The sequence below is a fragment of the Onychomys torridus genome, chromosome 14 (genome assembly GCF_903995425.1).
Source record: "Onychomys torridus chromosome 14, mOncTor1.1, whole genome shotgun sequence".
In the NCBI taxonomy this organism is placed as follows: Eukaryota; Metazoa; Chordata; class Mammalia; order Rodentia; family Cricetidae; genus Onychomys; species Onychomys torridus.
Genome location: NC_050456.1, coordinates 75,766,023 through 75,788,348, shown reverse-complemented (window position 1 = coordinate 75,788,348; position 22,326 = coordinate 75,766,023). Strand labels below are relative to the sequence as shown.

General features: G+C 43.2%; 1 protein-coding gene across 3 annotated transcripts in view; it reads right to left on the bottom strand.

The window, feature by feature from the left end:
- Positions 1-22,326, bottom strand: part of Evl (Enah/Vasp-like) — a 150,765-nt gene that overhangs the window by 97,121 nt on the left and 31,318 nt on the right. The window contains exon 1 of one of the 3 annotated variants that reach the window (XM_036205991.1): positions 6,166-6,406. The exons of 1 other annotated variant lie outside the window; for it this stretch is intronic. In XM_036205991.1, coding sequence (XP_036061884.1) covers positions 6,166-6,188 — 23 coding nt within the window. In that variant the 5' untranslated portion in view covers positions 6,189-6,406. Of the gene's footprint in view, positions 1-6,165; positions 6,407-22,326 lie in introns of those variants that run through there. One more of the 3 variants, XM_036205988.1, reaches the window with a different exon arrangement.

The following is a 22,326-nucleotide window of genomic DNA, read 5'->3' as shown; positions in this document are numbered from 1 at the left end:
CTTCCAACTAGGGGCTCCTACTGTTACCTCTAAAGACCCACGTGGTTGTGAATCAGAAAAGGCTCTAGGAAATCAAAGAGTAAGCCTCACAGGAACTGTGGCTTGATTCAAATTCTGACAGCAGATATGTAATATCTCCAGAGGAATGGTGGTTGACAAATGTGGAGATAACGCCTTGACTTGAAGCACTCAAGTTTCTGTACAACCAACTCTAAAAAAACCAATCATGGCACGATCACTCTGCCCCAGTCACTGTGCAGAGATTAGGCACAAAAGCTGTGGGAAGCAGGAAGAGTAAGTCACTCTATCCTAGGGGATCCTTTGTTTTTCCTCTGTCCTGTCCCTTCCTACAACTATGGAGCATGTGACAGGCACCATGACAGATCCTGGGATCCCAGACGAGTCTCTGAAGATTGTGTTGACTGCTAAGACACAGGTGGATTCACAAGATGTCACTACAGACACACAAAATATAAAACTGACCAGACATCCCTCTAACTGCTGGTGACTTCATGAAATTACCAAATCTTTCTCAAATTCTATTCTCATTTCCTTCATTCATTTAACACATTTACTAGCACTTATTACATAAAAAGCACTAGGGAGCCAGGTGGTGGTGGTGCACGCCTTTAATCCCAGCACTTGGGAGGCAGAGGCAGGTGGATCTTTGTGAGTTCGAAGCCAGCCTAGTCAACAGTAAATTCCAGAATAGCCAGGGCTACAAAGAGAAACCCTGTCTTGAAAAAACAAAACAAAAGGCACTAGAGAAACAGCAATGGACAAATGGCTGACATATAAAATCAATCAATATCTAGAATATAGATGGTGTTACAGGACAATAAAGCAAATGAGAAAGAAGAGGAGGCCACAATGGAAGCTTTTAAAAGAGATTTCAGGCAACACTTGAGTGCAGGTCTAGAGAGAAGATGGAGTGCAGGCAGCATCCTCAGGAAGAGAGGGGCAATATAAATACCACAAGGTTGGTATAGCTGGTATGGCTGGAGTGCCAAAGGCCAGGAGTGCTGTTGGAGGTGAAATCTGGGCACTGTCAAAACATGCAAGGCAGCATGGGAGTCTGGACTCTCCCTTTCAGGGACGTTAGAGCACAAGAGTGACATGACTTGAGTTTAAACTCCAAAAGGAAAACTGGGCAAGACTACAGAAGCAAGGCAGAAAGCCTGAACAACAAGGCTGCAATGGAGGCTCAAGGAAGATGTGGGGCAGTCTAGACTAGCAATGGGAGAGCTGTCAGGGTGAAATGGGAAAGGAGTGGGTACTGGCTGGACTGTGGGTGACTCTAGAAAGAATGGGTTTGAGAAAGAGCAGAAGAGTTGTGAGCAGTGCTAAATGTGAAGTACTTATCAGGCTTCCTGCACTGATGCCAAGCAAGCAGATAGAATGATGGGTCCAGACTTTGGAGGCAAGGTCTGGTCATACTCTTGTCTTCAATGATAAGATCCTATATGAACTGAGGTTTCCATGTAAAAGGTGACTGGCAACATCTGTTGAGTTTCTTTCCCTTTCCTTTCCCTACCCGGCTTGCTTCTCCCTTAACCTCATCTGAGATGTAATTCCTCAGCACTGTGCTGCCAACCACTGAAGTACTGGTCCACTCACCACATGACAGCAACCCTGAAAGTGGGAGGGACCAGGCTCTGGCTCTTGACACTTGCACGGGTGCTTCAGGCTTACAAACTTCATGTCTTCGCTGGTACTACTAATTTTAACCTGTGTCAATATTCCAGTAAGAGAGGAGGGGAAGGAAAAAAAAAAAAACCTGTAATATTCCCCAAGACCAGATATAAGTTAGAATTAATAAAGAAGTCAGTTGGAGTTTGAACCTCAACCATTCTATGAAACAGAACCAAAACAGACTCAAAATAGTAACTTCCACGTGACTGATTCATTCCAACAGGATTTTAGATCTTGGAATTGTGTACTGGATCACTTCTGGAAATAAATCAGAATCATCAAGTACTAAGGATTCTGAGAAAGAGAGGTTTGTGAAGCTTGTGGAAATTCTCCTGTACCCAGCTCCCATCATCTGTAGGAACACTGGGATTACAGGTGTGTGCTTCCACACCTGGGTTCCCATGGGTTCTGGGGATTCAACCCCAGGTCCTTAAGTGTTCAGCAAGCATTTAACTGGCTATGCTATTTCTTTGGGTCTCTAATACAGTTTTTGTTGTTGTTGTTGTTGTTGTTTAAGGCAAAACCACTCCAGTATCATAGAAAAGCAAAATTAAAAGGGCCAAACACAAATGACCCATGTTTACCACAACAGCAAGCTACAGTGTTTGCCGAGTGTCATAGTTCCATGATGGGTACAATTCTATAACCACTGGGAAATGCCAGCCACCTCTCCAGCTTTTAGGATCTTGTAACTCTAGGTGTAGAGTGTAAGCAGCAGTAAATCCCCTACGTGCTTCTGCATGTGGGGAGTTGTGCTGAGACACTTCTTAGCATCGTCGGGTCAGCAAACAGCTGTTCTGCATGATCTTCTGGTCTAGCACACACCACAGCATAGACCTCAGGAGGGCACCAAGTTAACCACCTGGCTTGCTGGCTCTTTATTCCTCTCAGAATCCTGGTTGAATAAACTGTGTTGATTGCTTAGTACAGCCCTACTGTATACCAAGCAGTGTTAACCACCAAGGAAAGAATGTTGAAGACAGACAGGATTCACCAAAGTACTCAAGGAATTCACAGTTCAATAAGGAGTGGTGGCATGCAAACATTTTGAATAAGATTCCTTTCTGGAGATGAATGTGGCCATTGTGCCCTCAGTGTTGGGGTGTGTATGGAGACCTAAAAGCACATGCAGATAATCTGATGGAGCTGCCCCAGTGTTCTTTTGTCCCTTGGTCTTCTGTAGAAAGGACTGGTATAATTTATAGTTTACATGATCCCATCTCATGCTGACAGCAGTAGAGATTTTTCTGGCAAGAATGGCCATCCCCATTTTCCAGATAAGAAAATTGACACTAACAAAGATCTAGACACTTGCTATGGCCATGGAGGTAATATGTGGCAGTGGCAGGATTATAAGCCACTGTTGGTCAAGACTTCTACAGAAGGAGGAGCTGTGTGTCAAAATGACCTGGCCATAGTAGAGCCTCACAAGCACACCTGGCTGATCTACTCACTTGTATAGCAGGTTATCTAAGGATCAACCAAACTCACACCAAAGATATGGGAAGCTGAGCATGGTGGCACAAGGCTACAATCCAAGAACTTGAGAGATGAGGAAGGAACATCAGAGTTCAAGGTCATCTTGGCTATATAGCAAGTTTGAGGTCAACCTGGACTCAACATGAGACCCTGTTTCAAAAGCAAACAAAAAGGAGGAAAGAAAGAGGAAAGAGAAAAAGAAAGAGGAGGAAAATATGGGAGAGTCTGCATCTGTACAGACCATGTACAGGCTGGTTTCTTGGCATTATTCTTTGGACAATACATTATAGCAACTTATATACCATTTACATGTATTTGGCCCCAACGTCACCTAAAGGTGATTTACAGCACTCAGGGGAATAAGTTAAGTGTCATGCACATACTCCTCCATTTCATGTATGGCGTCCTGAGGGAAGTTCTGGAACCATCAAGCCGTAGATGCCAAATAAGTGCTGAACTTGAACTGCTTCTCTACTCCTGATGTCTTCTGTGCAGATTCCCCATCTCTGCCTTTTCCTCGACCTTCTCATCTCTGTGATAGTCAAATCTGTCTGCTCTCCCTATTCGATGGATCTAAAAGTCTGGTCCTTAAACCTGTAGTCCCACAATCACCTGGGCACTCATTAGAAATGCTGATTCTCAGGTTCTATAAGAATTTTTTATTTACAATGCCACAGAATTCCCAATATGCTCTCTAGGATTCTGTGGGATTCTAAAATCTTAAGAACCATCCTGAATTAAACTAAACTGCCACATTCCTCTCTAGTCCCAAAGACGTCCCACCACCATCACTAGGCTCACGGGTATATAAGCTCCTGGACTAAAGAATGTCATGTGTCTGTACGGTACTAAAGAAGTGTGTAGCTACAGCTAGCAACATTCTGTGAGGCCAATTTGGGTAGAATCCTGAAGCAGGCAATAGCAAACTCCCATTTCTAGTCTACTTTCCATAATGCCATCTTCTCAATCAACTTAACTCCCTTCCACCCAGTCCTTTTTGGCTTTTGGGTTAGAGTCTGTCACAGTGAAAACACTTCTTCTGCTCTATATCTTTTTAAAGGCTGACTCCGTCCAGAGAAAAATGCTATCAACTAGATCTGAGCTTCATGAAGTACTCCTATCTTAGTTACTTTTCTGTTGCTGTGATAAGATGCTATGACCAGGGCAATTAAAGCAGAAAAAATTTACTGGGGGCCTTCAGTTTCAGAGGGTGAATCCATGACTATCATGGTGGGAAGCATGGCAGCAGGCAAGCATGACAGTGGAGCAGTAGCTGAGAACTTACATCTTGAGACACAACGAAGAGGCAGAGAGAAAAAGACAGAGCTAATAGAATGCATAAGCTAAGACAATGGCATGGACTTTAGAAACTTTAAAAAACCCACCCCCAGTGGCACACCTCTCCCAACAAGGCCACACTTCTTAATGTAGGACCGACTGGGACCACAGACTCAAATATATGAACCTTCAGGGGCTTTCTCATTCCAACCACCACAGCAGCTTCCTACAATTTACAGAACTTCTTTAACTTCTAAAAATGTTATTGCATTTATGTGTATGTGTGTGCATGTGTGTGGAAGTCAAAAGACAACTTGTAGGAGTCAGTTCTCTCCTTCCACCTTGTGGGTTCCAGGGTTCAAACTCAGGTTCTCAGTCTTAGCTGCAAGCACCTTTATATGCTGACTCACCTCACTAGACCAGAACTTAAGTGACTCTTACAGATATGCAAGACTAATCTTGAGACCAAGACTAGAACCCAGGATTCCTGATTCATTCCTAAGTGTGTATCTACTATATCAGCAGACACTAAATAAACAGTTCCCTAATGGAGCTATTCTAAGGCACTGAGTGTGGTCACCCTGAAAGGGCATAGGCCTCATGTCATCAGGGCATGTTGTCACATGGAAAGGCTTTCCTTACCACAAGTCCGCTCCATTCAGAATAATGAAGACACATGCTCTGAAACAAAGGATAACTTCCAGAACCCAAAGCATCAAGTTTAAAGAAAAGGGTGAAGACACTCTTAGCAGCTTACTTTTCTCTGTGGAAATCTAATGATCCTCCATCTACTCTCTTGGTTGGCTGGTTCTTCTCTTACAGATTCAATGTCTATTGCAGTAACATTTAGAAGGAACAAAAAAAGCCTGTCAAGGTAAAGCTGAGGTGCCACACAATCACCCTCTCTGCCAGTCAACGTGGTATTTATGCCTACTTCTAAGACACAGGAATTCCGTTGGAAAACAGGAGGAGCTGTGAGACAGACACACACATACACACTTGTCCATAGAAATGGGCACCGAACGATCTGACTGCCTTCCTTCTGCCTCCTTTATTCTCATCCGTAGATATTGTCTCTGCTGGCACATCCCTTCCTACATTCAGACTCTGGGATAGCTTCCCCGGGAAGAGATGGAGGAGCAGAAGGAAGAAGTCACAAAGGATCTAATCTGGAACATTAATGATGACAACAGCGGAGGAGCCCCGGAAAGAAGCACCCTGTTAACAAACGTTGTCAAGGCATATCCCTGAAAGCAGCTGAGCCGCGGCGTTAATAACAGGAAACCAGAGCCAAATCCAACCCAGCCATGCAGATCCATTTGCAGAATTTTTCACCCTAGCTGCTACAGTTCCCTTTTTTGTAAAGCAGCAGTAGACTGCATGAGTTTGACAAAGGAAGAAAACAAAAGATCGCAAAAGACTCATTCTGGACGTACAGTAGCTATTCTGTATTCATAACTCTACACCAGCAAGAACAGCTCACAGGATGCACAAGGTGGGGTCCTCCACGAATTTACACAAGATCAAACCAATTATCCGTGCTGCACTTCCATGTAGTAAACACCCCTGACCCTCACTACCTGGATAAACCCCACCAAATGCAGAAAGAACCCCTTTTCATGTGTAGAACTAGCCAGACCTAAGCAGTCATTACACAGCAAAAACCTAGAGAGAACAAAAACCCAGCATCAGACTGAGAGAAAACCCAGAACATACCTGAATTCTTCAAATGCAAACATGACCTAGTCAGAGGCAATTTCCTTGGATTGTATGGCAGCCTTTTTGGTACCGAGGACAACCATTTAGTCAGTCAGATGGTGCAAAGTGCAGAAAAAAAGAGGCGAGGTTTCCACACCCCCCAATATTCTGAAGTAAAAGGCTCTCTGCAGACAGGGGCCTGCAGCCTCCAGCTCCGCCAGCTGCTGACAAGCGGCAGCTAACAGGGGAGGCAGCTAGAAAACCATGTGATCATTCTAGCAAGTCTGATTAATGCAGTGAATGCTTAGACTTCAGGTTGCGAGCTGGATTAGTCTAGAGAAATAAGTCAAACCCAGAGTGCACCTAGGATCCCGGATAAATCACGTAACACATCCCACTTCTAAGAACAGTGTAGGGTGGGGTGGGGTGGGGTTTCTGCAGTGAGAATGAGACCTGCTCTATTGTGATCTGCCTAATGACCTCATCTTCCCAAGGCTGTTGCTGCTACAAAGATCAGACATGACCCATGTTATAAATGAGCACATATAGATGATAGCCAGGCTACCTTTCAAGGACAGCCAGAGGATGGAACAATTCTTCCAAATCCAGCATGCTGCCCAACTGCCAAACCAGCACAGGTGCACATGCTGCCCCAGTACCACAGTCAAAGTTCACATTCCTCATCATGCCATGGCTAAGATGACCCTGCAAGGCCGCCATCATTAGTGGTTTCCTTCATGTGATTATTCATTTAATGTCAGTTCCTTGAAGTAATAAAAATGCTGTAATACTTTCAGAATAGAGGAAAAAGGAAATGAGATGTCAGCCAAAAAGAAAGAGAAATGTTTACCCATTTGTAAAGCTCAGGCTGGTGAGATTTGGCAAGTGTACTGAGGCTGCCTCCTGAAACCTGCCACGATGGAAAATCTTCAGCATTTGGATTGCAAATTTTTATAAAGTAAGGGAAGGAAAAACATCTCAAATGAAAACCCGTGAGTCACTCAACTTTTTCACAAATAAATTAAGGAAGAAGGTTCTGGAGACTGACCCTTTTCACATATACTGCCTGAGCTCTGGACTTCAGCATTTCTGTAACTCCCACATCAGTAACTGGACTTCCTTATCCCATTCTACCCTAAAAATCTGTCAGAGTACTTCACCAGATATGACACTGATGCCACCTTATTTTAACCCTGTGCCCATAAGATTAAGCAAAACCCCTGGATTATGAAGTATTGTTTCTTCAATTAAACCTTCACAAACACCAGCTGAGCAGGGAATGCTCATGCCTTTAATCCCAACACTCAGGAGGTAGAGGCAGGCAGGATCTCTGTGAGTTTGAGGCCAGCCTGGTCTATAAAGCTAGTCCAGGACCATTAAGGATACACAAAGAAACCCTGTCTCAAAAAAACAAAACAAACAAACACCAAACTTAGTCAGACATTTGTGGTTCCTTCTTTCTTGGTTGGTCCCAGCCAGGCCAGGTATGCAATCTGCTGCCCTGTGGCTGCCAAGGTACCTGCTTCTTCTGAACTATCAAGGATGGTTAGTGGCTCTCTTCTCTGCCATGGACTGTGTGGCATTATAGCATCTGACATGCTTCTCCCACATATCTGGGGGTGAGGGCCTCACCAAGAAGAGTATGCACACAGAGTTAAGCTCCATACTCCTAGCACCTGGGATAGCACTGACAAAAAGAGATATTTATAAGGGGGTTGCTGAAAAATCCTCCTTTGGCCTGTACCTATCTCTGGTCTAGGAGAAAAGTGATCAGTATTCACAGTAACAAAGGTGCTCTGGGTTGAGGTGAGGCTCTTCATGTGGCTATCTCTGTCTCACAGAGATAGAAGAGCCCAGAACTCAATTCAGGGAAATACAATGACCAGACCCATGGAACAGACAGATGAGTAAGGGAGATCTAGGATCTGGGTCCCCTGCTTGACTCACACCACCACCAACCAGGCTGATCTGGAACACCTTCCCCAGTATTCCTCACAAGCCTCTGAGTGTGACCTTCTGGTGACAACAGCTTTTTGACAGAATCACATTGTAACAGACATAGGACAATCCAGGGTGAAAAACAGCCTGGCTTTAAATCCCAGAACCCCTATTTGTTAACACTAATGTTGGCAAGCTAGAAACCCCACAGGTAAAGCTGTAGTAACATGGATACAGTTTGTATATCATACACATGAACAAGCCATGTGTCTAAGTCTCTATAGAGCATACAACATTAAATAAATGTTCTGCACAATCTTTACTGTCTCACAAACTATTCCCTCATTGTACAGCTCTGATTACTGGGGACTCTTCATAGAGGGGCCACCTTCAAGCCAGGAATGGTGATGCACACCTTTAATCCCAGCACTCAGGGCAGAGGCAGTCAGATCTCCAAGTTCAGTGTCAGCAAGGTTTACAGAGTGAGTTCCAGAAAAACCCTGCCTTGGTCAACGGAGATACATTTATTTGTCTCTTAAGTATCTGTGGGATATTGGGTCTCTGAATAGATAAATCCAAACATGCTCAAGTCACTAATGTAAAATGTTATAGTATTTGCATATATCTATATACATCCCATATGCTTTAACTCATAATTAGATAGCATATAATATCTAATATATGTAACTAACATAAAGCCTACATAAATAATTGTTGTTTTACTTAGGAAAAATAACAAATAAGTCTATCCATGTGGAAGGAGAGGAAGGATGGAAGACTTCTAGGCCCTATAGCTGTTTTTCACCAGTAACTCACTGGTGGGGGACTGGTTATACCTTTCTGGGCTAAGGTCCTGGCAAGAGTTGGCACAATTCAGTGTTATGAAACCAAATCCTATTAGCAAGTGCATTTTAGACATCACTGTCCAGGACCCTCTAATCAACAATAAAAACAACAAAAGTCCAATGTAGTTAGGTATGTTTTCAACTTCACACAGCCGTAAGTGGAAGAGCAAAGGCTCGGACAATGGTTTGTCTAACTCTAACATGCTCTACTGGTGTCTTAAAAGCAATGAGCCATCTAGTTCAAGCCACCTGCAGAAGAGGATTTATTCACTAGATGGTGGGTGGGCAGCCATGGCTCTAAGAAAGGTGTGTTATGGTTTGGGTGTGAAATGTCCTCATAGGCTTGGGTTTGAATGCTTCATCCCCAGATGGTAGCACTGCTATTAGGAGATGCAGAGCCTGTGGAGGTGGGGCTTCACTGGAGAGCAGGCTGCTGAGGGTGGACCCTGAGGTTTACAGCCTGGCTCTGCTTCCTGTTCCACACTGGTTCGTGCTCTACTAAGATGAAGCCCCAGACACACATCTACTATCATGGAGCTGCCTGCTACCATTGCTTCTCTGCCATGATGGACTGTATACCCTCAAACCATGAGGCAAAATAAATTCTTCCTCCTTTAAATTGCCTCTTGGCAGGTCTGTATTTGGTCACAGCGATGCAGAAAGTAAATAACATCGCAGGGCTGGGGCACTACAATCTGTTTATGCTATCTTATATAGTTGAACTGAATGTTATGATTACCAGATTTATGGTAAGGTAGAAACCTGAGCTTACAAGATGTTGAGACCAATGGGAAGAGGAATCTGCCTCTTAGACCAGGCAAATCCTTGACCACATGGTTCTGTTAACACTGAAGTGCAAGGAAGTGTATGGAAGATTAACTGAAGTGAACAGCCAAGACTTCTAACAGCTCCAGTTTTCTCTGGAATAGGGCCACTTCTGTGGCCACAAAATGTTAAATAACACAAATGGTCACTCCAATGTAGATGTAACCATCTTGTTTAATAAGAAACACAGAGCCAATTGCAGAGTTAAAAGCCAAGAGGTCAGAACAATAGCTGAGAGCTGAAAACCTTACCCTTCACTGCTGCTCTGTCTTTCCTCTCCAAAAGAGAGCTACTTCCTGTGTTTTTCTCCTTTTTTATAGAACACTGCCTTCTCATTGGTTGTAAACCCAACCACATGACCTCCTCGTCACTGCCTGTCTGTACAGACCTCCAGGTCTTCTATGGTTGGTATTGAGATTAAAGGCATGTGTCACCATGCTGGCTGTATCCTTGAACACACAGAGCTCTGCCTAGCTCTGCCTCCCAAGTGCTAGGATTAAAGGCGTGCACTACCACCACCCAGCTTCTGCTATGGCTTGCTCTGACCCCAAGGCAACTTTATTAATATACAAATAAAATCACATTTCAGTACAAATAAAATATCACCACATTAAATAACACAAATGGTCACTCCAAGGCATCTATCAAAGACCTGAGATGCAGAAAACACATACTCTTGTTTTGGGGTACTACTACGTACTAGGAAGGAATAACTATATATTCATTTTTCAGCTGCTTATTTTTTAAATTAGTACTTCCATGCAACCCTAAACAAAACAAATACCTTATATAAAATAGAAAGGCTCTTGCAGAAAGTGGAGGAGCCTAGAGCCCTGCTGTGAGTTGCCATTCACCACCCAAACACATCTTTGGAAGACATCTAGCCTCTGGCAGATCCTGTCAGTGCTGGTTCTCACAGACCAGCATAGCTGCTCTGATTAACCCTGTTCTCCTCCCCCCCCCCCCCCCCCCCCCCACCCGTGACATAGTCCTACAATGGTCTCTGCAACCAGTCCCTGCAGCTGTGGCAGAGCACTCGTCCCCCATTACTGGACAACGGCTGCCTGGGACTTACCTAAAGGAAGAAATCTTAGATGCTATGTACAGCACAGACATTAACACAAATGTTTCCATGTCCCTGAAATTTTTCAAAAGCTAAATGAGAATACTTTAAACAAATGACCTTAGGGTAACATGAACACCTGAGTTTTGGATGCAACATGTTTTCTTCTGTGAAATGACCAATGTCCCAAGGAAGCAAATTTTTGATCTGTGGTGCTCAATCATACCACAAGAGACTAAGAGGAACCTTTCAAATCCTGCTGTCCTACCAGTTTACTTGGCAACTGTTTTCCCTTTCACATTTTTAGGTTGTGGGCACCCAGCCATGATGTACGTGAAACAAAATAAGAACTGAGCATATGAACAGAGTCTGATGTGCCAATCAAGTAAAACAGGAAAGCAGTCCTGACATTTACGGATGTGAACATTCACTACTCTCCGTGGAGAGACGAGACAGGAGACACAAATGGAAATCCGAGTCATGCCTAGAAATACTGCTCCCATCCCATGGTCCAACCAGGGCTGTTTCCAGTGAGCAGGGAGCACTGGGAGTGTCCTCAGATGCCTGCTTCTTCCTAGTCTCATTTAGTTCTAATTAAGTCCCTGTTCCTACCCTCCCTCCCCCTCTCCACTGGCACCATGCTGCAGCACCTCTTCCTTGTAGTTCCAGTTCTGCAGCTGAGCAGTCAGCCTCCAGAGCCTCACTGTCCTGGACTCCAGTCTGCCTCTCACACCTGCCAACCTGGATGTTTCACATGATGCTCTCCTCCTTGACTTGGCTCCACAGGTCATGCACCTCCACTTCCAGTTCTCCTTGGTCCCCCAGTCAAAATGCTTTAGCTTCCTCCACAGTAAGGAGGAGTTCTGAATCCTGCTGGACTGTTATCTACGGAGAAACCTCAAGGCTTATTCTTAAAGGCCACGATGAGAAGGAGCACATATTTTGTGAGGATGCTGTGAAGAGGATAAAGTGCATGGCACACAGTAACCACAATTAATGGGGGCTCGTGTTAGTGCGCGTGTGTCAAAAGCTTGCCAAGTTTCCTTCCTTACCAAATCAGCTGAAACTCAAACATTACTATGAAAATAAACAATAAAACAAAACAAAAACCCCTCACATATTGTCTTACGTTAAGAACTTGGTCTAGTACAGACCCTAGGCCTCTAAACACAATATACAGGCCTGACAGGGCTGTCTGGGGAGACCTGGAGGAGGCAGCTCCAGAACCCACCAGATATTACAGCTTATCCCAAGAACTATACATACAACCTATGGCTCATCTATTTGAATGCTTGGTCTGAAGTTGGTGGAACCCTTCAGGAAGGATTAAGAGTTGTGGCCTTGCCAGGCAGTGGTGGTGGCACATGCCTTTAATCCCAGCACTGGGAGGCAGAGCCAGGTGGATCTCTGTGAGTTGGGAGGCCAGCCTGGTCTCCAAAGAGAGTTCCAGAAAAGGCACAGAGCTATACAGAGAAACCCTGTCTCAAAAAAAAGAGTTGTGGCCTTGTTGGAGGAAGTGTGTCACTGGAGTTGAACTTCTGAAAGTCTATGCCAGGCCTAATCTTGCTCTCTCTGTGCCTACAACTTACAGATCAGATATGAGCTCTCAGAGCCATGCTTTCTATCATGATGGTAATGAACTAATCATCTGAAACTGCAAGCAAGGCCTCAATTAAATGCTTTCTCTTATAAATTGCCTTGATCATGGGTTTCATCACATCAGTAGTAACCCTAATTAACACATAACCTTTAAAAAAAGAAAAAGGCACATATGCTATATCAATACAACTTAAGAAGAAATCCTTTGTAGTTTTGGGCCACCATCCCCAAACTTTCCCATTTTAAAAGTGAGGGGGTTGCCGGGCGGTGGTGGCGCATGGCTGTAATCCCAGCACTCAGGAGGCAGAGGCAGGTGGATCTCTGTGAGTTTGAGGCCAACCTGGTCTACAAAGCGAGTTCCAGGACAGGCTCCAAAGCTACAGAGAAACCCTGTCTCGAAAAAAAAAAAAGGGGGGTGGGGGAGGTTACTAACTGTGACCCTTATGTTTAAGTCCCATCTGAGCTTTGAGAGAGTAGAAGAGTTAGGCATATATAAGAAATCTTTGGTTAATAATTACTTGAAATCACTCAATATCCTAGAATTCTAGATGAATTAATTTTTTAATGGTGGGTTTAAAAATCAAACCCTTCTTAAACTGATAGGGACTGTATGACTGCTACATTGTAAACTAAATCCTCCTCCACATTATACAGTTCAACTGGACTTCCAGTGGTATTTAACTTTAAAATAAAAATATAAAGTAAAGCCGTTCCAGATCTCTATTTTGAGGAAATCTAAATTAAGCTACCAAAAGGAAATGTTCTAGTAAATGCAAACATAGTTACATCTTAAAATTCACTGCTGCTCCAAGGGTGGAAGTGGTGCATTCCCATCCACAACAGACTCTTCCATCAAATAGCCGCTCTCTGGGATTTTTGCTTGTATTCACTTAAGTGCTTGAGGGAGGTACTGGAGCCAAGGCCTCGGTCTAAAAAGTGCTTATGGCACAAGTCATAAGGACCCGAATTTGGATCCTCAGCATCAGCATACAAAGCAAGAATGCTGGGATAGGCATGGGGTGAATGTCTGCAACCCTGAGGCTTGCTGGCCACCAGTCTATAAGTCTTAACCTGAACTAATAAGCTCTAGGTTCTGTGATAGATTGCCTCAAAAAATAAGGCTTGATGGAAATCCTAATGAGCAAGACATCTAGACTCCAGCACACACACCCAATACTTGAAGGGCTTGGTACTAAACAGCAAGATGGTCAACAGAGCAGTGAATTGCAGATGTTGTATCATTTTAGGGGGCCAGGGTCTCCCTAGGTAGCCCAGGCCTCAAAATCAAAATCCATCTGCCTCATTCCCTACAGTTACATATGCACCACCATCTAGTGACTTAATTCTAATGTTAACCATTTAGTGATGTAATTCTAATGTTAGAGGCCAGATGATAAGTGGGTGATAAGCCAGGGAATGCTTCAAGTATGTGCGTGTTGTAGGGGTGGGGAGCAAGCAAAAAACAGAGAATAGGTGATAAAAAAAAAAAAGACAATGGCATTTGCACTAAGATTTCAGTGACAAGGGTCCAGTTAACCAAGTGTCAGGGAAGATCCTAAACTACAGAGGAATCACTTGTGAAAGGCTCCAGATAAAGGGAAACTAACTTGTCATTCATCCCCCTCACATGGGACAGGTGGGACAGACAAGGTAAGCAGGTGCAGAACAGAGAAAAGTAAGAGGATTTCATGAAATAGGGAATCAAAGAGGTTTTTTCTTTCTTCCCTTTTTTTTCAAACTAGTTCTCATTTTTTTTTAGTGGAAAATTGACATAAAGAGACCAGTTCTAAGCTAGCCCAGTTAAGAGATAATGAAATTTGAAGCTTAAAATACATACAGAAACACACAAGACATCAGATAGCCAGAGCAATCCTGACTCCAAGATATTCTACAGAGCCATAGCAATGAAACACACACACACACACACACACACTCTCTAGAATAGAATTAGAGGACCCAGATATATTTCCACATAACTTTTGACAAAGATGCCAAAAATACAAATTGAACAGGACTGTCTCTTTCTAATCTCACCTTGAACCAAAAAAAAAAAAAAAAAAAAAAAAAAAAAAAGGAAAAAAGTCAGTTCTAAATGGACCAAAGGCCTGAGCATTCTTGCCATTGTCGGCTCTGGCTAGGACTTTTTGCAGTGGGCAGTGATAAGTACAGAGGCTCATTAACTGGTCACTGTGATGAGAAAAGTGACAATATAATGCTCGGCCACTGGACATCACCCTCACCTCCGGGCTCCACCCCTCCCCAAGTATCTCTAGGCAGTGAACGTTGCTAGAGGAGGGAAAGACATTGTCTTCAATGGTGTAGCCTCCAATGAGGTCTGTGCTCCTGTGAGCAACCCTAACATAACTTACTTGGTCATGCAGCTGGGGTGGGAGGGATAAGAAAGGGTAACAAGAATTAATAAGATAAAAATACACTATACAAAAACGTAATGAAACACATAATTTTTTTTGAAACACACTATTTTGTATAATCAATGTATAATTGATTGTTCTAAAACAACAACAACAACAAAAACCCAAAAGGTGATGGGGGCCAGCAAGATGGTTTAATCAGTAAGGTACTTGCTGCCAAGCCTGAAAACCTAAGTTCAATCCCTGGAACCTACATGGTAGGGAAAGAACTGACTCCTGTAAGTTGTCCTCTGACCTCCACATAAGTGCTGTGGCACACAGGTATCTTCTTTCCAGCCTCACTTCGCAAATAAATGTTAAAAGAAAAAAGGAAAAAGAAAAGAAAAAAGTGGAGTTTGGCCTCAGCAGCAGCAGTAGACAGAACAGCCTGATTTCAGTTATGTGTTAGAGGTAATCTTTTTCATCATTCAATTGTTCCATGTGGTCTAGATACTAATGGAACAGAACAAAGACCCAAACACTTGTACACATTCCTTTAAAAATGAAGACTGGAACTAGCACCACAGGCTAAGGAAGCACAAGTTCTGTGAGGAGGAGCTTGGCATATTTTATCCTTCTGTTCCAGGGTCAGACATGAGCATCACTCAGCTGGTGAGCTACACAGACGCTAGTGGACTTAAAAAGTTTTATAGGAATATAAAACTGGATCAAGTCAGCAATCTTCAAATAGGAGATTATACTTCTGAACAAGGGAGCTGTTCCAGTATTGTCCTGATGTAATGAAATTTGTCAAAACAACATTTCCAGAATAAATGGAGAACTAGTAAAATGAAAAGCAAGTAAAGCAAGTATGTGATCAATTGAGAAATATTTCATCAGTATCATTTGCAAGGCTAGCACTGCTGTATCTTCAACAGATGAAGCCAGAATGCATACCTTCCCAAGTTAAGATCAGACCCCCAAAGGTTCACACCGAAGGCTTGGCCACCGGCCCATTGAGCTATTAGGTAGCAGTGGTATTGTTGGGGGTATTGTGATTTGAATGTGTAATGCACCCCTCCCATACACACCACAAGCTCATGTGTTTGAGCATCTGCTTCCAAGCTGGTAGTGTCATTTAGGAAGGCTGTGCAACCTTTAGGAGGATGCTGGAGGAAGTGGGTCACTGTGGTATAAGCCTTGAGGTTTTATAGCTTGGCACCCCTTACTATGCACTCTGTGACCAGCTGGCCTCCTCATTGGCTACCATCCCACTGTGGTGGGACACAGTCCTCAAACTATAAGCCACAATAAACCCTTCCTTCCTTGAGTTTCTTCTCCTCAGGTCCTTTGTCACAACAACAAGAAAAATGACTAAGACAAGGAGGTATGAAGCCAGCCAGCCAGTCATTAGAACATTAGGATGCTAACCCCTATCTTCTTGTGTTTCTGGCTTGTAAATGAGCAGTTTCCTCTTACCTCATTCTTCTGCCATGCTGTAGTGTGTTGCATCAGCACCAAAACAAACAGCCAAGTGACCATGGACAGAAACCTCTGACACTGAGCCACAGTAAATCTTTCTTCTTATAAACTGAATGCTCTGGATCTATTTGTCACAAGGTTAGAAAGCTAATGAAGTAAATCTGAACCAGAAGAGTGGCTGCTGCTGTGACTACAGGCGATAACATGCTTTTAGAACTGGTTTGCAGGAGAGAAAAGTTGGGAGAGGGTTGGGGAGAGGGCTCAGTCAGTAAAGTGCTTGTCACACAAGCCTGAGGATGTGAGTTTGATCTCAGGACCCACACAGTGACACACCCTTAACACCCCAGCACTGGGCAAGAGGAGATAAGTGGGTCTCTGAAGGTTCCTAGCCAAGCAGCATAGCTGAACTTTAGAAAAAATGAGAGATGGTATCTAAAAAAAACAATGTGAATGGCACCTGAGGAATGATACCCCAAGTTGACTTCTGGTACACACACACACACACACACACACACACACACACACACACACACACAATGGCACCGAGGAGGTTTGGAGTGGGAGGTTTAGAGTGGGGAGGTTTGGAGAGGCAGGATAAAGAAAGCCTAAAAGGCTGTAATTGGTATTTAATTGTGCTGGTACCTCCTGATGGAGGTTTAGGAGACAGAATACTGATGGGAAAGTAGACAGTTACCTTGCTGATGCATTCCACACGGAAACCATGACTCTATTTAGACTAGGGGCCACTTGCTACATTCCAGCAAATAACTTCTCTCCATATTGTCCATCTCTGAGACTTCCTGGGAAGGTACAATAAAGATGATGGCCTAATTACTCTGACAGAGTGGGTGACGGTGCTTGCCACCAAGCCGGATGACCTGAGTTCAATTCCCAGACCCACATAGTAAGAACCATCTCCCACAAGTTGTCCTCTGACCTCCACCCATACTGGAATACTCATTTGTACATGCACACACAAAACAAATGTAAATCTTTTTAATTAAAAAAAAAAAAAAAAACGAATGCAAGGGGCTGGAGAGATGGCTTGGCAGTTAAGAGTACTGCTACTTTTACAGAGGACTCAGATTTGATTCCCAGCATCCACACAGCTGCTCACAACCGTTGGTAGCTTAGTTACAGGGGATCTGATGCCCTCTTCTGGACTCTGTGGGCACTGTATGCACTTGGTGCACGAATATACATGTGGGCAAAATATCTGTACATGTTTAAAAATAAGAATTAATGTGGTATGGGTTGGGGATTTAGCTCAGTGGTAGAGTGCTTGCCTAGCACAAGGCCCTGGATTCGATCCTCAGCTAAAAAAAAATTGGAAAAAAAAAAAAAAAAACTCTCTTTCGCCAGGCGGTGGTAGCGCACGCCTGTAATCCCAGCTCTCAGGAGGCAGAGGCATGTGGATCTCTGTGAGTTTGAGGCCAGCCTGGGCTACAGAGCTAGTCCAGGACAGACTCCAAAGCTACAGAGAAACCCTGTCTCGAAAAACCAAAAAAAAAAAAAAAAAAAAAAATTAATGTGGTACCAAATGTGCAGAATATCCAGAAGTTCTGTACTACTCTGAACATCTAATTAGTACAGTGACCACAATCTTGGTATCCACCAAGTATACACTGCTCTGTTGTTTTGATTTTTCTTGCTCCAGGCTCTTCCCCTACAAGAATGAACATTATTAACAACATCTACCTCCTGGGATTATTGCAAAGATTAAATGAGATGATCTATGTTAAGTGATTATAACATCAAGAAACACAAGCTATTATTATCATTCATAATAATTGAGGAATAGAGCTCAGGTCCAATTATGACCTGTACATTTGAGTTCAGAGTTTATTACTTTTTCACAAATTATAGGTAAAGGTTAAATTAGGCCCCAGAGAAAGCTTTCTTCACCAGATAGCACTAGAGAGCTTATGGTCAGTGTAACAGTGAAGAGAAAGCTCCAGACTCCTTCCCTATGGGGACAAGAACAAACAAACAAAAACCTGGGGGCATATGACCCAGTCAAAGGAACAGATTAAATGTCAGAAGTAGCCCTATAGAAGAAGAGCATGTGAACTGACACAGGATACCCAGTGCCTGACAGTAAGGATGCCCCACGAACCGGGAGAGCAGGTGGTGACATCTGAAAGGAAGTCTGCACTATATGAGCACAGTGAGAACATCAACAGAGAGAAGAGCACAAATGGTCAAAGCTTACTACAAGTCCAAAGCAGGCTCACCAGGCAGAAGAATGAACCAACAAACTCCACGTCAAGGTGTCTGAAATACTGAGTCAGGAGCAGGTGTGGTGGCACATGTCTTTAATCCCACACTTAGAGGTTAGGGGAGGCAGGGGCCAGCCTGGTCTACATGGCGAGTTCTAGGACAGTCAGGACTATACAGAGAAGCCCTATCTCACTCAAGAAATAATAAAATACTGAGTGGGTAGAGAAAAAGAGGTGAGCATGGTGACACACGCCTACTAGTCTAGCACTGGGGAGGCTGAAGCAGGAGGATCACAAGGTCAAAGCCAGCCTGGGCTACAAAGTGAGACCTTGTCTCTAAGGAGGGGAAGTAAGTGAATGAAGAAAGTAAAGAGAGCATTGATGGACTTGCAGGGGGTTATCAAATGGAACAACAGGTGCATTATGGGAATCTCAGGAGTACAGGAAACAAGGGAAGGGCAGAAAACTCAATGGAAGAAATAAAACTAACAATTCTGAGGAGATAAACAGACAAATCCATGAAGCTCAACAAACTCCATCTGGGACTCAGTCCAGGAGACCTACATTAAAACACACGATACCCAGTGTCAAGGGTCACAAAGAACTCCAGAAAGCTGCACGAGAGAGCACTCAGCAGCTATCAGAGATTGCCTAGCAGGAACACTGGAGGCTGGGAGGGTAAGATGACACAGCACACGGGATAACAGGAAAAGGCGCAATGTAAAACACTACATGTCTTTCAGAAGTGGAGAAATTAGGACTGTCCCAGATAGACAAAGATGACCTCAGAGCTGCTCGCAGAAACGCTAAAGGAAGTCTTTCAAGTTGAACAACAGTAAGCAGCAACACAAAGCTCACAAACACAAAACTCCCAGGTAAAGGCACATACATAAGTACAGAGACAGGACTCTGTAGTGCTGTCATGTGGGTGCATATGTCATCTTAAAATTCGACACCAAGGGCTGGAGAGATGGCTCAGAGGTTAAGAGCACTGACTGGTCTTCCAGAGGTCCTGAGTTCAATACCCAGCACCCACATGGTGGCTCACAACCATCTGTAATGAGATCTGGCGCCCTCTTCTGTGTACATAATAAATAAATAAATCTTTAAAAAAAATTCAACATCAAATTTCAAAGATGAACAAAAAGTACCTACAAATCTATATGTAATAAAATGCAGTAATTTGTGTCATAAGTAATATGAGAGAAATAAAGTAGGCCATAAAAGTTAAATTATCAGAAACTTTTCAGTTTAAAGTAAATTACTATAACTTCAAGATGTTTTATGTAATTTCAATGGTAGCCATACCAAAAACTACACAATGTATACAAAAAGAAATTAGAAAGAAATTTAAACACATCGCTAAGAAAGATCAAGAAGGCAGCAAGAGAAGAAAGGGGAGACAAACAGAAAACCACCAAGCAATAGCAACTACTTTAAATATAAGAGGATTCAATTCTCTAATTAAAAGACACGCTCGGTGGATAAAATAGGATCCAGCTAGAGCCACTCTAGACCTGAATTCCTACCAGGCTGAAAATGATAGAAAAGAAGGCCTGGACAAGAGAAGCTCCTGAACCGCAAACCTATGACAGGACACAGCGGAGGGAATTACATGGTGACAGGAGGATCAGTTTACCAGGAGATCCCACAACAATAACACACCGCACAGCAGATCTCTCAGCTGCATGACACAAACATTGACAAAACTAAGTGGAGAAACAGTTACTGTCAAACAAGCTGGCCGTCAGTCCTTCCGCTCCACCTAGGTGACACCGTGTCAGGCATGGAGCTCTTCAAGTGTTGGTCTCCAGCACTTTCTTTCTCTATTCAGCAATAGTGAGGCATGGCAGCAAGCAGGTGGGAGCAACACACTGTAGTTGTGCAAGGCTTCTGGGCCTAGGGAATCGGGCCTCTTCAGCTTGTGGCTGGTTTGAATTCCAGGCAAGCATGGGGGAGGGATCCTCAGCCCTTGACATTGCTAAGCTCTTATGGAGGCCTAGGAAGTCTGGAATCCTTCGCTCTTAATACTTCCTGGCCAGAGTACAGCTTTAGCCCAGGTCTGAGACCCTTGTCCCTAAAGACTTGGCAGCTCTTGGCACTCTCCTGGTGACCAGGATCTACAGTCTTTCCTCTTGTGATTCACTGCAGCCTTTACGTTTCTTTAGTCTCAGCTTTCCACTCTCCCCTATCGTCCTCCTACACTTAAAATACATCAATATTACTGATAGTTTTATGTACTCCCTATCAAAATCCCAGGTTGACAGGTAGCATTCACCGATAGTCCCAGCAACATGGGAAGCTGAGGCAAAAGGATCACATGAGAACATGAGGTTGTCACCAGCCTAGGCATCAGTGGAAAACACCATTTTAAGATATACAAAACAAAATCCTGATAGCATTTACAAAAATCAGACATAGAAAATTTTCTGTATTGGACATGGTGGCACACACCTATAATCCAAGAATTTAGGAAAATGAGGCAGGGAATATCACGTTCAAGATCAGCCTGGGCTATTTATTAAGTCTGAGCTTTACAATAAGAAGACCATACCAGAAATACAAAATAAACAAAGAATCCAAAATTCATACAAATTCTCAAGGGACTCTGAACATCCTTAACAACCTTGAAAAAGAACAAAGTTGAAGGTCTCACACTTCTTATCTTAAAACACACAACCCAATCACCAAGATGGTATGGTACTGGCATAAAGACACATCTAAGACATTAAGCAGTAAAGAAAGTCCTGGAGAAAACCCTTGTATATATGGTCAAATGGTCTTCATCAAGCTTCTAAGGATACACAGAGAAGGTCAGTCTTCAACACACAGTGCTAGGAAAACTGGATCACCATACACAAAAAGTATAAAGTTAAACCTCAAACCTACACATAAGAGTAAACTCAAAATAAATCAAATAAAGACTTAAAACTATAAAACACCCCAAAGAAAGCATAAGGTTTCAGGACATTGTATTTTCACAATTTCTTAGCTACAAAATCAAATGCAAAAATAGGCAAATGAGATATGTAAAACCTTAAAACTTCTGCACACAGGGCCTGGCAAGCTGTGGGTAATGTGCCTGCTGCGCAGCTACAAGGCTGGGTTCAGACACATAACAACTAAATAAAAAGCTAAGTATGGTGGCCATGTTCCTAGAACCCCAGCACTTAGAAATGGAAACAGGAGCATCCCTGAACCTTGCTAGCCAGCCAGTCTAGGTTAATGAGCTCCAAGTTCAGTGAGAGAACACACACACACACACACACACACACACACACACACACATGAGTGATGGAGAAGTCACATGATGTCAACCTCTGGCCTCTGTAAGTACATATTGTACCCACCCACACAAATAAAAATAAACAAATAAAAAATAGTAATGCATACAATGGAAATAAACTGAAAAAAAAAAAACAATTTACAGAACAGGAGAAAATATTTGCAGATTACCTATCTGGTCAGTATTTACCATCCCAGGATACATCAGAAAATCCTTCATCTTAACAATAACAAGACCAAAATTCATAAATGGGCAGAGGGCTTGGACAAGTATCCAAGTCTAATGCTAGCCTAGGCTATGCAGCAAAACTTGTCTCTAAAACTAATACATATATGTTGGGCAATGTTGGCACACACCTTTAATCCCAGCACTCAGGAGGCAGAGACAGGCAGATTTCTGTAAATTCAAGGCCAGATTATGTAGCCAGTTCCAGATGAGATAGGAGTAAGACCTTGTGAGAGGTGAGACATTACCTAAAAAATATTTTTTTTAATTTGGATTGATTAAATAGATCCAACCTTATCACCTTGCACAAAACTCAACTCAAAATAGATCAAAGACATCAACATAA